The 13,777-nt window shown below is 43.3% G+C and overlaps 1 protein-coding gene across 1 annotated transcript in view; it reads right to left on the reverse strand.

Moving 5' to 3' along the window:
• Window positions 1-7,408: 7,408 nt before the first annotated feature.
• LOC142310066 (uncharacterized) overlaps window positions 7,409-13,777 on the reverse strand; it is a 41,502-nt gene continuing 35,133 nt past the window's right edge. The window contains exons 14-16 of the mRNA XM_075347536.1: window positions 10,023-10,086; window positions 8,791-8,867; window positions 7,409-7,616 (exon numbers count right to left, since the gene is read on the reverse strand). Of these exons, the coding sequence (XP_075203651.1) occupies window positions 7,593-7,616; window positions 8,791-8,867; window positions 10,023-10,086 (165 nt within the window). The 3' untranslated portion in view covers window positions 7,409-7,592. The remainder of the gene's footprint in view (window positions 7,617-8,790; window positions 8,868-10,022; window positions 10,087-13,777) is intronic.

A 13,777-nucleotide genomic window follows, 5' to 3' on the forward strand; every position in this document is an offset into this window, starting at 1 on the left:
GTGTCGCGGGCAGGGAGGATGCCGCCGGCGCGCTCGCTAACGCTCGGGTCCGGCGCTGCTGCGGCTGCTGCTCGGTGGCTCGAGCGGTGGGCTGGATCCGGGGACTCGAGCGGCTCTCCTCGCTCGTGAGTGAAAAGGGTGGTTGGTTTTGGGAGGATTTAGTCCTTGATGCCACCCACGGTTTGTGGTGAAGATGGGCACCACCGCTGCTGGTGACGGGGATCCCGGGAGCGATGGTAGGGAGCAGCTGGGATGTTGTTTTCCCCCTCCGTGGGTAGGGGTTGGTGGTCCCGGGGCCCGGTGGTGTGACGGGGAGGCAGGGTTGGTGAGGTGCAGGGACAGCGCGGCACGGTGCTGGATGGCACGGGTGTACTCACTCAGTAAGAGAGGCACAAGTCCTCGGTAAACCAAACGGCTGGATGGACGGGTCCCGCAGCCGGCTGCTGTGTCTTTCACCGGACAGGTGATGGCGGCTGTCTTTCCCTGCACCTTTGTGTACTGTTTGACTACAATGGGTCCCCAACGGTAGTCCGCTCCCCGGTGTATGTATGCCGGAGGAGCCCGTTTGCCCGCAGGCGCTGGCCCTTGGGTCTCTAGCCTTAGGCGGTAGCTGTTTACCCTCATGGTGCGGACGGTTGCCTTCTAACGGGTCTTTGGCTGTTAGGAAACCCCTGGGGTTCCTGTCACACTAGGATTTGACTGTTGACGGCGACTCCAAGCCTAGTCGGGGTCCGATGGCCCTGCCTGTGTGTGCTGGTTTCACTTTGCTCCCTGGTCGGTACCGGCGGGCCACCGCCCGACCCCGGTCCTACGGTTCCGCATTGATTCACCACTCCTGCAGACGGCCACCACCATCTGCCAACCTTGTTGTCAGTGCCTGGGCCACAAACCCAGACACTGTCCTCTCACTTCAACCTCCTCCACTCAACTCCAACTTCTAACTGCCACTTTTCCCGCCTCCAGGCGTGTGAACTCCTCGGTGGATGGGGCCAACCGCTTGGCTCCGCCCCACCTGGTGTGGACATCAGACCCTGGAGGGAGGCAACAAGGGTTTTGTGTTTAGCTAATGTTACTGTCTAGTGGGGGTGGGGGTGTGCGTGTGTTACCTGTGACGACCTGGCTAGTCCAGGGCGCCACACCTGCACATATGCCTTCTTAAGCAGTGGGACTTTGCGGGCAATGCAGTATTTTATGCCATTACGGTGTAGTGTGTTACCAATGGTTTTCTTAGTGACAGTGGTCCCAGCTACCTTGAGATCATTAACAAGTTCCCCTGTGTAGTTTTAGGCTGATCTCTCACCTTCCTCATGATCCTGGATACCCCACGAGGTGAGATTTTGCATGGTGCCCCTGATTGATGTCGATTGACACTTATTTTGTATTTCTTCCTTTTTTTTTACTATTACACAAACAGTTGTCTTCTCCTCACCCAGCATCTTACCTATGGTTGTGTAGCCCATTCCAGTCTGTGCTGGTCTATGATGTTGTCCCTGACATCCTTAAGGCCATATCTCACTAAGTGACATCGCTAGCGACATCGCTGCTGAGTCATGGTTTCTTTGATGCTACAGCGATCTTGCTAGCGATATCGCTGTGTCTGACATCCAGCAACAACCTGGCCCCTGCTGTGAGGTCGCCGGTCATTGCTGAATGTCCTGGACCAGTTTTTGGTCGTTGCTCTCCCGCTGTGAAGCACACATCGCTGTGTTTGACAGCAAGAGAGCAACAATCTGAATGTGCAGGGAGCAGGGAGCTGGCTTCTGCGGACGCTGGTAACCAAGGTACACATCGGGTAACCAAGCAAAGGTTTTGCTTGGTTACCCAATATTTACCTTGGTTACCAGCATCCGCAGCTTCTAGAAGCCGGCTCCCTGCTCCCTGCACATGTAGCCAAGGTACACATTGGGTAACTATAAGCAAAACGCTTTGCTTTGTAACCCGATGTGTACCATAGTTACGAAGCACGGCGTCATTACACGGGTCATTGGTGGCCGGTGGCTGATCTCTGATCGCTATGGAGATCTGCCTGATTGACAGCTCACCAGCGACCATGTAGCAACTCTCCAGCGATCTCTGCCAGGTCAGATTGCTGGTGGGATCGCTGGAGCGTCGCTAAGTGTGACGGTACCTTTAGAAGGATCTTTGGTCTTCTCATGTTGTAGAGGTTAGTCTGACTGATTAATTGAGTCTGTGGACAGGAGTCTTTTATACAGGTAACAATTTTTAATGCATGTAACGAGTTGATTAGGAGCGTCTAAGTGGTCTGTAGGAGCCAGAACTCTTAATGGTTGGTAGGGGATCATATACTTATTTCTCTCTGCAAAATGCAAATACAGTTATATAATTTATACAATGCGATTTTCTGGATTTTATTTTTGATATTCTATCTATCTCTGTTAAAATTAACCTACCCTTAAAATTATAGACTGTTCATGTCTTTGTCAGTGGGCAAACTTACAAAATCAGCAAGGGATCAAATAATTATTTCCTTCACTGTATATGAGGGACAGTACAAAGATCTTTTTAGTGATCATTTTACACCTAGACCTGCAACAGGGACAAAGAAGCATCCTCTGTGTCTAGAGGAAAGACGGTTTAGTCATATTCACAGACGCAGGTTCTTTACTGTAAGAGCAGTGAGACTATGGAACTCATTGTCACTTGTTATAATGGTTGATTCACCACTAGAAGTCAAGAAAGGCCTGAATGCCTTACTTGAAATATACAATATTATGGGTTCTGGGATGAGGCGATGATCAAGGGAGCAAGTCTGCTTGCTATATGTGAAGACAGGTAGGAATTGTTTCCCTGTTATGGTACTATTAATGTCTGCCCCGTGGAGTTTTTGCCTTTCTCTGGATCAACCTTTCAGGCTATAAGTTAAACTTCATGGACATAAGTCTACCTTCAACCTTGAAAGTATGAAACATACTTGGCTGCATGCTGCAGTTTTGATAAAATCACTGTTTTCTCTGTGACAACTCTACCGGTTCTCTGAATTCGGATCTCCGTGCACCGTAAATAACTGCTGAACCATCATGTGACCGACAGTTATCTCCCCAACTCCTCCATACACAGGAATTCTCATTCTGCTGCTTATCTCACGGAGCTCAAAAAACATCAGACATGCCAAATCCTTATCTCTCCCTACATCATGTGTCAGGGAGAGTGGAGAGGCTTCCATATACATTTGACTGTTGACCAAGCTCGCTGATATCGGTGAACATCAGTGTACTTTATATGGAGGATTTAAGTCCTGTTCTTGTGCCTGGATTTTTATGGAATTATGGGGAGGTCTGATACCAGGGAATGTCATTCCCTTCTTCATATGGTTTTCCCTATATCTTTCTGTCAGTCCAGGTGTCGACAGAGCCCCAACAAGGCTTAGACTGGGTTCACAAATTCTGTAATGATCCGTTTGTAACGAATATGACGGATGTCTAACAACGGACCTTTAACAAACTGATCACTTTTTAAACCACTCCATTCATTGATCCATTATCATTATAATCAATTGATCTATCATTTTATAGAGATAGCTAGATAGAGATATAGAATAGAAAGAAAGAAATGATAGAACAGGTAGAATACATAAATAGAATACATAGATAGATAGAGATATAGCTAGATATCTTGCACAGCTTTTTAGCAGAATTTAAAATTAATTTTAGATTAAAAAATGATGTGAGACCCCTCCCAGTTTTCATTGGGGGACCTCACGTCATTTATATATCTTAAATATTTTTTAAATTATTCTAAATAGCTGTACAAGCTATATATCTCTATATATCTATCTATTAATTTATTTATCTATTCTTTCTGTCTATTCCTAGCCTATCCTAATCTATCTAGCATTTATTGACAATGGATCCATTCAAGCAGAATTGGAGTCTATGAGCAACGGATCCATTCAAGCAAAATGGTAGTCTATGGGAAACGAGTTTGTTAACTGCTAGGTGAATAGATGCTTTACTAATGGATCCTTTGCCTATAGACTCCCATTATGAGTTAGTTTAATAAATTTTAAAAATCCGCATGTGGTCCCTCTTATTTTGATATGCAGCCAAGATAAGCACATGGCTGGGGGCTGCAGCCTGTATCCATATGCTTTATCTTTGCTGGGTCTCATAATACAGGGGGATGCTATGCCAATTTTTTATTTATTTTTACAGCAATAGAGATGTGCCCTTCTTTGATTGAAAGCAATGAGACAGGCTGTCACACAGGTTGTGCAAGAAACCAGACATGGGGACTGCTGGTGAGCAGAGGAAGCAGTGCATATGTATGAAGTTAATGATTGGTGCCCGATAGTAGTGTTAGAGCCGTGCGGGAGTCTCGGTAAGTATAACGTACCTGTTCCAATCCCCCAATCCACCATTTTTAAGCTCCTGATTTGGGTCCCCATAGATTTGTATGGGGACTGCATCTGATAAAATATCTGGGATCAATTCCAGGTCCGAACCGAGTTTTTATTTTTTAAACCTAGTTGGACCCGCCGATCCCAGGTATCTGTGAGTTCGCCCATCAGTAGAACCAACTCATCAACACTACAGTCCCTTCCTCTGGGTTGATCTTATTTTGCCTTCTGCTGTGAAGCTAATAATTGAAGTGGTTGTCCACTAACCTGAGCCAGTTACTGGTTTTGCTATAAATGTTTAAGAATCATTTTCTTGGAAGTTTTATGTTGTTTTTATACCTTTCTGCATTTCTGCTTCACTTCCTGTGTCCTGGCAGTACATCTTGCCCATCCGGTGGGTGTCACAGGCTCCTCCTGCCATCAGGTATCTCTCGGCAGATTACCATTTCTATCTGCCTGCACTGTCACTTTATTATCCACAGCCTGCTCCTTGTACCTATCTTGATCAGTGTTGTTCTTCCTACTGTAAATTTCTCTACCTTATTACTCATTGAACACTGATCCTTATATTCTACTATTATTATAATACATTCATTACAGCTGTGACTGCTTCACAACGTGCAGCATTTTACACTATTACTAATCCACTAGCATATTTCATTAAACTAATACCTCTTTGCTGAACATGTATTGTATTTACACTGTTGTATACCATCTTAATGTCATAACATGTTTTGTGAGCCCCTCACAACCCATTAGTGTAATATGCCGCCTTTCCCTGCTGTAAGTTCACCATGTACTCTCCTTTTATCTACTTTTTCTAATAACATAATTTTTTTATCTAGATTTATACTTGACTTCATGTCATTTTTTCAGTGGCTCGCCCGCTCATAAGAAAGTGGGTAGCAAACTTTGGGGTTTACTTTTAGTTTCTGCCTCTTGCAAATGTGAGAAATTTGGGGCTGAAGCAACATTTGTGTGAAAAAAATAATATTTTCAATATGGCAACCTAATGTTATAAAATTCTGTGAAGTACCCCTGAGTTCAAAACGCTCACAATACACCTGGATAAAGTCTTGAGGTGTGTAGATTCCAAAATGGGGACACTTGTGGGGGTTTTCTGCTGTTTAATCACATCAGGGGCCCCACAAATATGACATGGTTCACCCAATCTATTTCAGCCAAATTTGTCTCCAAATTTTCAAACATTGCTCTTTCTCTTCCGAGCCTGGCCATGTAAACCAATAACACCTTCTGACCATGTGAGGGGTGTTACCACGCTCAGAAGAAAGTGGGTGACAAATTCTGGTGACCATTTTCTCATGCTATCCTATGTAAAAGTGAATACATTGGGGCTAAAGTAACATTTTAGAGTAAACATTATTATTTTTGAATTTTTCATTGTACTTTACATTAATTCCTGTGTAGTACCTGAAGGGTTAACAAATTTCCTGACATCAGTAGTGAAGTATTTGAGGGGTGTGGTTCTGAAATGGTATCACTTTTTTGTAGTTTTCATTATTTAGGCCCTTTAAACAAATTCCATTTAAATCTGAATAGGTCCCTAAAGAAACAAATTATGTACATTTTTTGAAAAAAAATGAGAAATTGCTGCTAAAATGTTAACCCTTCTAACATCCTAACAAAATAAAATGACGTTTAAAAAATGATGCAGATGTAAAGTAGACATATGGGAAATATAATGTATTAGTTTGTATGGCATGACAAACTGATTTAAGAATATGCAAATTTAAAGTTTGTAAATTGCAAAATTGTCTAAATTGTAACCAATTCTATTACGGTATTTTCACAAAAACACAAAAATATTGACCTAATTTTTCCACTAATATAAAGTACAATGTATCACGGAAAAAACAAACTCAGAATCACTGAGATCGATTGAAGCGTTCCAGAGTTATAACCTCATAAAGGGTCAGGTATCTAAAATATGGCCTGGTCATTAAGGGGTTAGGGATCGATCATTATTGATGTGTAGGATGGCTACTTCCAATAGGTGGCACTAGAGTTCCCGTCCTCCCCCTCTCTGAAGAAGCCATTTGCATAGTAAAGATTGAGACTCTTATGAATGATGGCCGCTAATATAGTGCGTGTTGCTGGGTACTGAAGGCGACTTATCTGCAGCAAACGCTATAAGCGAGGACTTAAGTGTTCATCAGCTGCTATGTGTATGAACAAGTAAAGCGGAACCGCTCTACAATTTGGTGCTCTTGTTTTATAATTATTATTATATTGAACAACTACTTGAGCACTTAATATACAAGATTTACTAAAAAATTAGGAAATCTTTGTTGTATGTATGTTGTATTAACTTACTTCCTCAGTAATGCATAAATATGTTTCTTTTGGAAGCAGTTGAATGTTCTTTATCTATATTTTCAATTGTTATTTACTGTTAAAGGGAATCCAGGTTTTTGGTCCCCCATCTGAGAGCAGCATAATTTAGAATCAGAGACCTTTATTTAACCCCTTACCGACATCCGGCTTGCATCTATGGCACAAGTCGTTGCGGTTGTATGGAGTTGGCTCACAGGGACCATAATAGGCAAGTAATGAATGGCTCTAACAACTGTGGAGTGTCACAAAGCAGCATTTACTAATGTCAATTTTTTTAAATACCGCTGTTAAACTCTGACAGCGGCATTAACATTGCACCAATGGGACATGATTGTGGGTTGCTATGATAGCCGAGAGTTTGTTGAAGACATTTGTGCCTGTCATTAGGGAGCTCTTTGATACCCTGCCTGTGGCCAGGCTTCAAAGGAGAAAATGATTTTTACTCTACGCAGAATTGATGTTGTACTTGTGTATATAGCACAAGCAATCTAACGATCAAAGGTTCAATTTCAGTGTACTTGGAATACATTGGAATCAGAGGCTTTATCTCTACATTATGCTGCTCTCAGATTAGGTAAAAAAAATGGTGACAGATTCCCTTTAACTCTTTTGAATAGACCTGCATAGAATTTTGTCACATGTATTTGTTTTTTTTTTCTTGGAAGAGAAAAAACATTGGACACGGTTATATGCTTTGCAGTAGTTTATTAAAGATTTGTAGAATAGATTGATAAGCAGCGTGTACAAGCCTTATGATTAGTTACTTAGTAATGTCGTATGCAAGCATGAAAGAAGTAGGACAGTTTGGAAAGTGATTGAAATGACATTTGGAATCTATTGAGCTGGGTTATCCTTGTATGTTGGTCTTGACAGATTAGTCCTAAAATAGACAACTGCAGTAACCCTGTAAAAACAAAAAGCAGATAATAAGATTACAAAATGTGTGTGGTTATTGTCAAACCAGCAGATTTTACGCATTAAGCAAGTATGTCGTGAGCTGCCATAATCCATCTTTTCTGTTTTAAAAGTGGAGTTGAAGCTCATGTTGATCCCTGCAGGCTTATGGTGGAGTTGTTGGAAATAGCTGGCAGACTGCAGTTTTGTATATGGCCAGCTTTAGCTGTTTTTCCTTCTTGTTGGGGTGAGGAGTGCTATTGCCTACTGGGAAGTGTGCATGATCAACCGGCAGTCGTGCACCTGTGAACAGTACATCATTTCTGATACCTACTGGGAAGTGTGTGTGATCAGCCGGCAATCGTGCACCTGTGAACAGTACATCATGTCTGATACCTACTGGGAAGTGTGTGTGATCAGCCGGCAATTGTGCACCTGTGAACAGTACATCATGTCTGATATCTACTGGGAAGTGTGTGTGATCAGCCAGCAATCGTGCACCTGTGAACAGTACATCATGTCTGATACCTACTGGGAAGTGTGTGTGATCAGCCGGCAATCGTGCACCTGTGAACAGTACATCATGTCTGATACCTACTGGGAAGTGTGTGTGATCAGCCGGCAATCGTGCACCTGTGAACACTACATCATGTCTGATACCTACTGGGAAGTGTGTGTGATCAGCCGGCAATCGTGCACCTGTGAACAGTACATCATGTCTGATACCTACTGGGAAGTGTGCGTCATCAGCCGGAAATCGTCCACATGTCCAGACACAGCTATTACACAGGACATAGCAGGGGCACATTTAAAGGATTATCTCAGCACAGGGACATTTTTTAACACATCCAATTGTGGAACTTACTTTTCTTACAAGATCTATTAATTGGACTGGACTTTTTAGGAAATCCCTGCAAATTAATTTCCGCTTTATGTCAACTAACCAACATTTAGATCAGTTTCCTAAAGTTGAAATATGTACAGTATTACTAAAAGTGATCTAATTTCTGCTACTGCTCATTCTGATGTCTCTCAACTGTTCTATAATACATTTCCCGAATCTTCTAGTGTAGGTTCACAATATGTTTAGGTTATTCTGTTTATTAGCATGTGTTTTTACGAAACACATAGTTGAAATTATAGCTTTAAACTTGAATTATAGGTATAGAGAATTTAGAACTTACAGCGTTAGGTGTACAGACTCCTGTACTTCCTGATGATCCAAGAACTGCTGGGATTGGTGCAACTACTTGAAAATGAACTGCAATAAATAACATGTTAATGAATTAGCCACAGTAAGGTTTATTATATCAAATATAGAGGTATTATTATTATGATCATAAGGTTTTTTTATTACATGAACCCTGCAAAACTGCTGTCAGTACATGAATCCTGCAAGATAAGTGACCTGGAGACCTACCTAGTATTGTCAGCAGTTAGCATGGTCCATGCAAGACTAAGTAAGAGAACATGAGTAAATCACATGACCACTATTATCTTGGGAGTTGTTTCTAGTCTTTACACATGATAGCTATGGGCAGCTAAGGAGCGTCAATGTGTATTTTATACTAAGAAGGATGTTTCATATGACATTACTAGTGATGAGTGCGCGTGCACGCGACTGCTTGATAATTGATCAATCATCAGGGTGCTTGGGAATGCTCTTTCCGCTGCTGAGTATTGGAGGTGCTCGAGAACCATTCTTGAGTCCCCGCCCCTCATGTTTCATGGCTCTGAGGCGAATTCTGAGGCAGCTGCAGGCTGATATTTTTAAGCTGGGAAGGGCCCAATAACCATGGACCTTCCCAGCCTGATCATACCAGCCTAGAGCTGTCTGCCTTACATTGACTAATTATTAAAAATAGGGTAGACCCCACATCGTTTTTTTTATTTAGTAGGTTAAACAAGGCTAAAAATACCATTTAGGCACCAATTCTGCAACAGCTGCAGGCTGGTATTTTTAGGCTGGAAAAGGCCAAATAACCATGGACCTTCCCAGTCTAATAATACCAGCGCCCATCTGTCTGCTTTACCATGGCAGGTTAGCATCAATGGGGAGGACCCCACATATTTTTTTTAAAATTCTTTATTTAGTTCCCAGCGACAACCTGAGACTCAGATGCGTCCAGGTGTCTTCTACATGCTTTTCCCTTTCAAATTCAGTGATTTTCCTGCTCCCCAGCCCTCTTCGGGGTCTTCTGGGAAAATACTCACGCTCCCCATTGACTTCTGTTATACTTATTACTCGAATTACGCCCATCCCAGCACCTGACCTGCTCGATTCAAGTAATAAGCACCAGATCATTTTAGTGCTAATTCATCACTACTTGTTGCACTATATATATTTGACTAGTCACAAACACTTCAGAAATTCCTTAATCTATATTATCTCATTAGCAAAAACTATCATACTCACCGTTTAGCGCAGCTTGTAGGGTCCCAGCACTATTGGTAATAACAGAAGCCAAGTTTTGCAATACCTGGGAATTAAAAGAAAAAGAACTAGAAAGGTGTTGAGCAAGATACCATTCATTTTTTTCAACTATATTTTTGATGCTTAATAATATTATATTTAAACCTCCTCTTTCTAATTGTAAGCAAAAAAATAAAAAGAAGGTTTGTTACAACAGTATACTGTAAAGGGCCAATTCATTAACACTGGCGTTGCACATGCCAGCCTTAATGAATGGGGCAGCTGGGGTATGATGGGCCTAATTATTTAGTAGGTGCACACCACTTAATGAATTAGAAGCTTCTCTCAGCTAGCATTGTACCTCCGCCAGAAATGTACTCTAGGCACTAAAGTGGTATCACTTTTCATGAATTTGATGGGCAAGGGCAGCAATGCCCAGTTCCAACCATGCTATGCCCAATATTGCTGTAGACTGGCATGTAAATGCCAAAAGTGAAACATTTTTGCACAGTTAGGAAGTTGTGCAACATTATCGCGCATTATTAAGAGGCTTTTACACCAGAATTCTGTCGTAAACACTTTAATGAATTGGGGCCTAAATATGGGAACAGAGCCTGACGTTACTCGTTGCATAACTCAAGGGCTGAATATTGGGCATGATGAGGATCCCTAAAAATTCTGTCTACCTAAAATGATATTACTGTGTACAGGGTCTCAATAGATGTGCAGGTAGAGTAAAATGCTTCCATTAAGATCAACTTTTACATGAGACAACTTTTCAAACACGAATGATCAGGCTACTCATGGCCAGCAGAGAAGGTAAAGGGGCAAAGGGATTTTCAGGGCTTTTTAATATTAGGCCAAGAATAGAGTATTTTTGTAAATGAATGAAATAAGCATTGTTTGCCTATCACACCCATTATCTTTCCACCATGCATGTGAGCCCTGAGGCCACGTTTTTTCTGTAGCAATCCAGTGACTACTGGGCATGACATGAGGAGGGGAATTCAAGGAATAAGAGTTTTTCATTTTTTTCTTGTATCAAAATGGAGGATACCAGAATGTACCGCATTACTTGTATCATTTTTTTCAGAACGTTCCCGACTTTTTGCTTATTTTTAAAGAGTAACTAAACAAAGATAAATAAATAAATATATTTTTGTCCATGAAACTTTTGCATATCACTTTATTTCTGTAAAAAAATTGCAAGAAAGTGTTTTTCAAAGCTTGTTTTTCTCCAAACTTATTTAGAGTTCAGATGATGGCAGTGAAAGGGTCACCACTAGTGATGTGCAAACATGCTCGGCACTGCTAAGTAATTAATCGAGGATTGCTTGGATGTGTCGTCCGTGAAATAATGGATACAAAGCGCCGACTCCCGTAACTGTATGTTGTGAGCAGACACCCCAGGGAGAGCCATTTGCAGTCTCTGAATGGCTTTCACTGGGGGTTAAAACATTTTTGGATATAGTGTGACCTCCCAAAAACAACACCCTGCCCTCCCTTCCCCCGGAAATGCTCTGTACATGGCTGGCTTTATGGAGGTGGAGAGCTGAACTGCCCAATCATTGACTTTCCATAATGCTCGTTACTCAAGTTGAGCCCGTCAGAGCGTGTGACTTGCTCGACTCCAATAATGAGTGCTCGAGAATGATACTGCTCGCCCTTCACTAGTCACCTCTTGTATCCTTCTCACAAGAGCAATCTGATGCCCCAGAACACTCTCATGCCATCAAGTATACTCCACATGTGTATGTTCAGCAAATAGACTGTTTCCCCAATGGCTTTGAAAGCCGCTTTCATGCAATATTTACTGGAATGAAGACAAATTACCTAATAAAGTGATTTGTGAAGTTTCATATTTTTCTATATTGAAATAAATTACGGTATATTAAAGGACATTTAGCTTCTAAACAAAATAAAAAAAAAAAAATGAAATAGTCATTACTACTAGAAATGATGTTGTCATGCCCCAGTAGTCACCGGATCACATCAGGACCCGCATAGGGGATGTAATAGGAAGGCTTATGTCGTTATTTTAGAACATAATTGATTAGTATGAACATTCCCTAGGTAGCCATCTCTGGCTGGAAATTAGCACCTAAGGGAACAAAGGTCCTCTCACAATGCCAGACTCTTCTCTTACTTCTGCCATTAGTTTACTATCAGGTGACCCACCCCAGTGTCCGCTGATGGGCTGCAGCACTATTTCACTTCCCTGGCTCCTGTAAAGCTAGAACTATAAATTAAGGAAGGTAGTGGAGATACAAATGGAGCTTAGTCAGGTGGCTTTGCTTCGTTTGAACAGTCATTCTGTGCTTACAGTCTTCAGGCCTTTTCCCACCGTCCGGAGATACTGTCCTGGACGCAGTGTCAGCCCTCCTATGGAGATGTGAGTGTTCTCCACGGGAGAACGCAGCGGCCTATGCACACAATCAGGGTTCAGGGCTCTGCTGAGAACACTCGCATCTCCTCAACCATAAGTTGACATGCTGCGGCTCGGGAAGCTGCTCTGCATGTCAGTTTACTCTGCGAAGAAAAGAAGAATGTAGCAACCCTGACTGCATCAGGGTGCTACAGGGAACTGCATCCTGTCCCCCAGGGTGCAGGGCTTACCCCCCATGGTTCCAGGTTTCCATCAACAGTGTCACTAACACCCGAACTACAAATCCCAACCACACCTCACACCAGACCTGTGCAGACAAACCAGTGGGTTGGTCAGGTTGGAGCAGGGCCTTCCACCTAGGGGTCAGGCAAACTGGTGAGAGGGATTTAGTCAGAATAGTGAGAGCCCCCAAAGAGTGAGCAGCTGGGAGCAGAAGCTCTAGAAAAGTTGAGAGTTAGCCCACAAAAGGTGAGGAGCTAGGGAGTTGGAGCTACCAGGGAGGTGACAAGTTGGGTTACAGATGGTGGTCTGGGACTGCAGGAGTCGGAAACCTGGTCGCAGGGTATTGGAGAGGGTGTAACAGCCTAGTTCTGGAGAACGGTCGGCGCCAGAAGTCCAGTAACTTGACTGGTACTGAGCACGGCGGGGTACTGGACCCTAGATCAGGGAGTAGCTTCACGTAACCTGATAATTCACCTGTGGAGGATAAACTTTCCCCAAGAGCTCAGTGAATGAAGGCATCAGCACAACGTGGGGGATAGGGTTCTCCAAACTAAACAACTTACTGAAATCCCAAGTGCAAGCCACCAAGAGCACAGCTGCCATGCACACGGGTAGCGGGCCCCGAAAGCTTCAAGCCGAGGGGCCACAACAGTCAATCAATTTATGCACGGAGGCAGGGCTACGAACTTACCAAGTGACACTGGTGGGAGCGGGACCTGGACGGGCTCCCCCCGTAGAGACTGCAGTGCCTAGAGACTTTGGTTTACCATCTGTGTGAGTGTCTCCTTATTCCACCTAATCCAGCACCACGACTACCGCAGTGAGTAATCTGACCCCTGCACCCTGCTTTCCAAGGCCAAGCCACCCATTTACCAAATCCCCACTGTCCGGGGCCTTGCCTACCTGCGGAGGGACTGACACCTGGCTGCCCAACACCATCTGCCCCGGTACTCCCTTCGGCAGCGGCGGTACTCCACTTTACTGTAACCCGCAGGTGGCATCATGAACATTCATCCCCAGTAAATACCCCCTTTACATTTGAGTGGCCGCAAGCCACCGGGCCCACAGACCCTTGAGCCACAGCAACCCCGGATCCGAGCAGTTCGACTGCTGCAGGCGTGGCACAAGTACATCCACTGTGTGGAAATAC

The sequence above is a fragment of the Anomaloglossus baeobatrachus genome, chromosome 5 (assembly GCF_048569485.1).
Source record: "Anomaloglossus baeobatrachus isolate aAnoBae1 chromosome 5, aAnoBae1.hap1, whole genome shotgun sequence".
NCBI lineage: Eukaryota > Metazoa > Chordata > Amphibia > Anura > Aromobatidae > Anomaloglossus > Anomaloglossus baeobatrachus.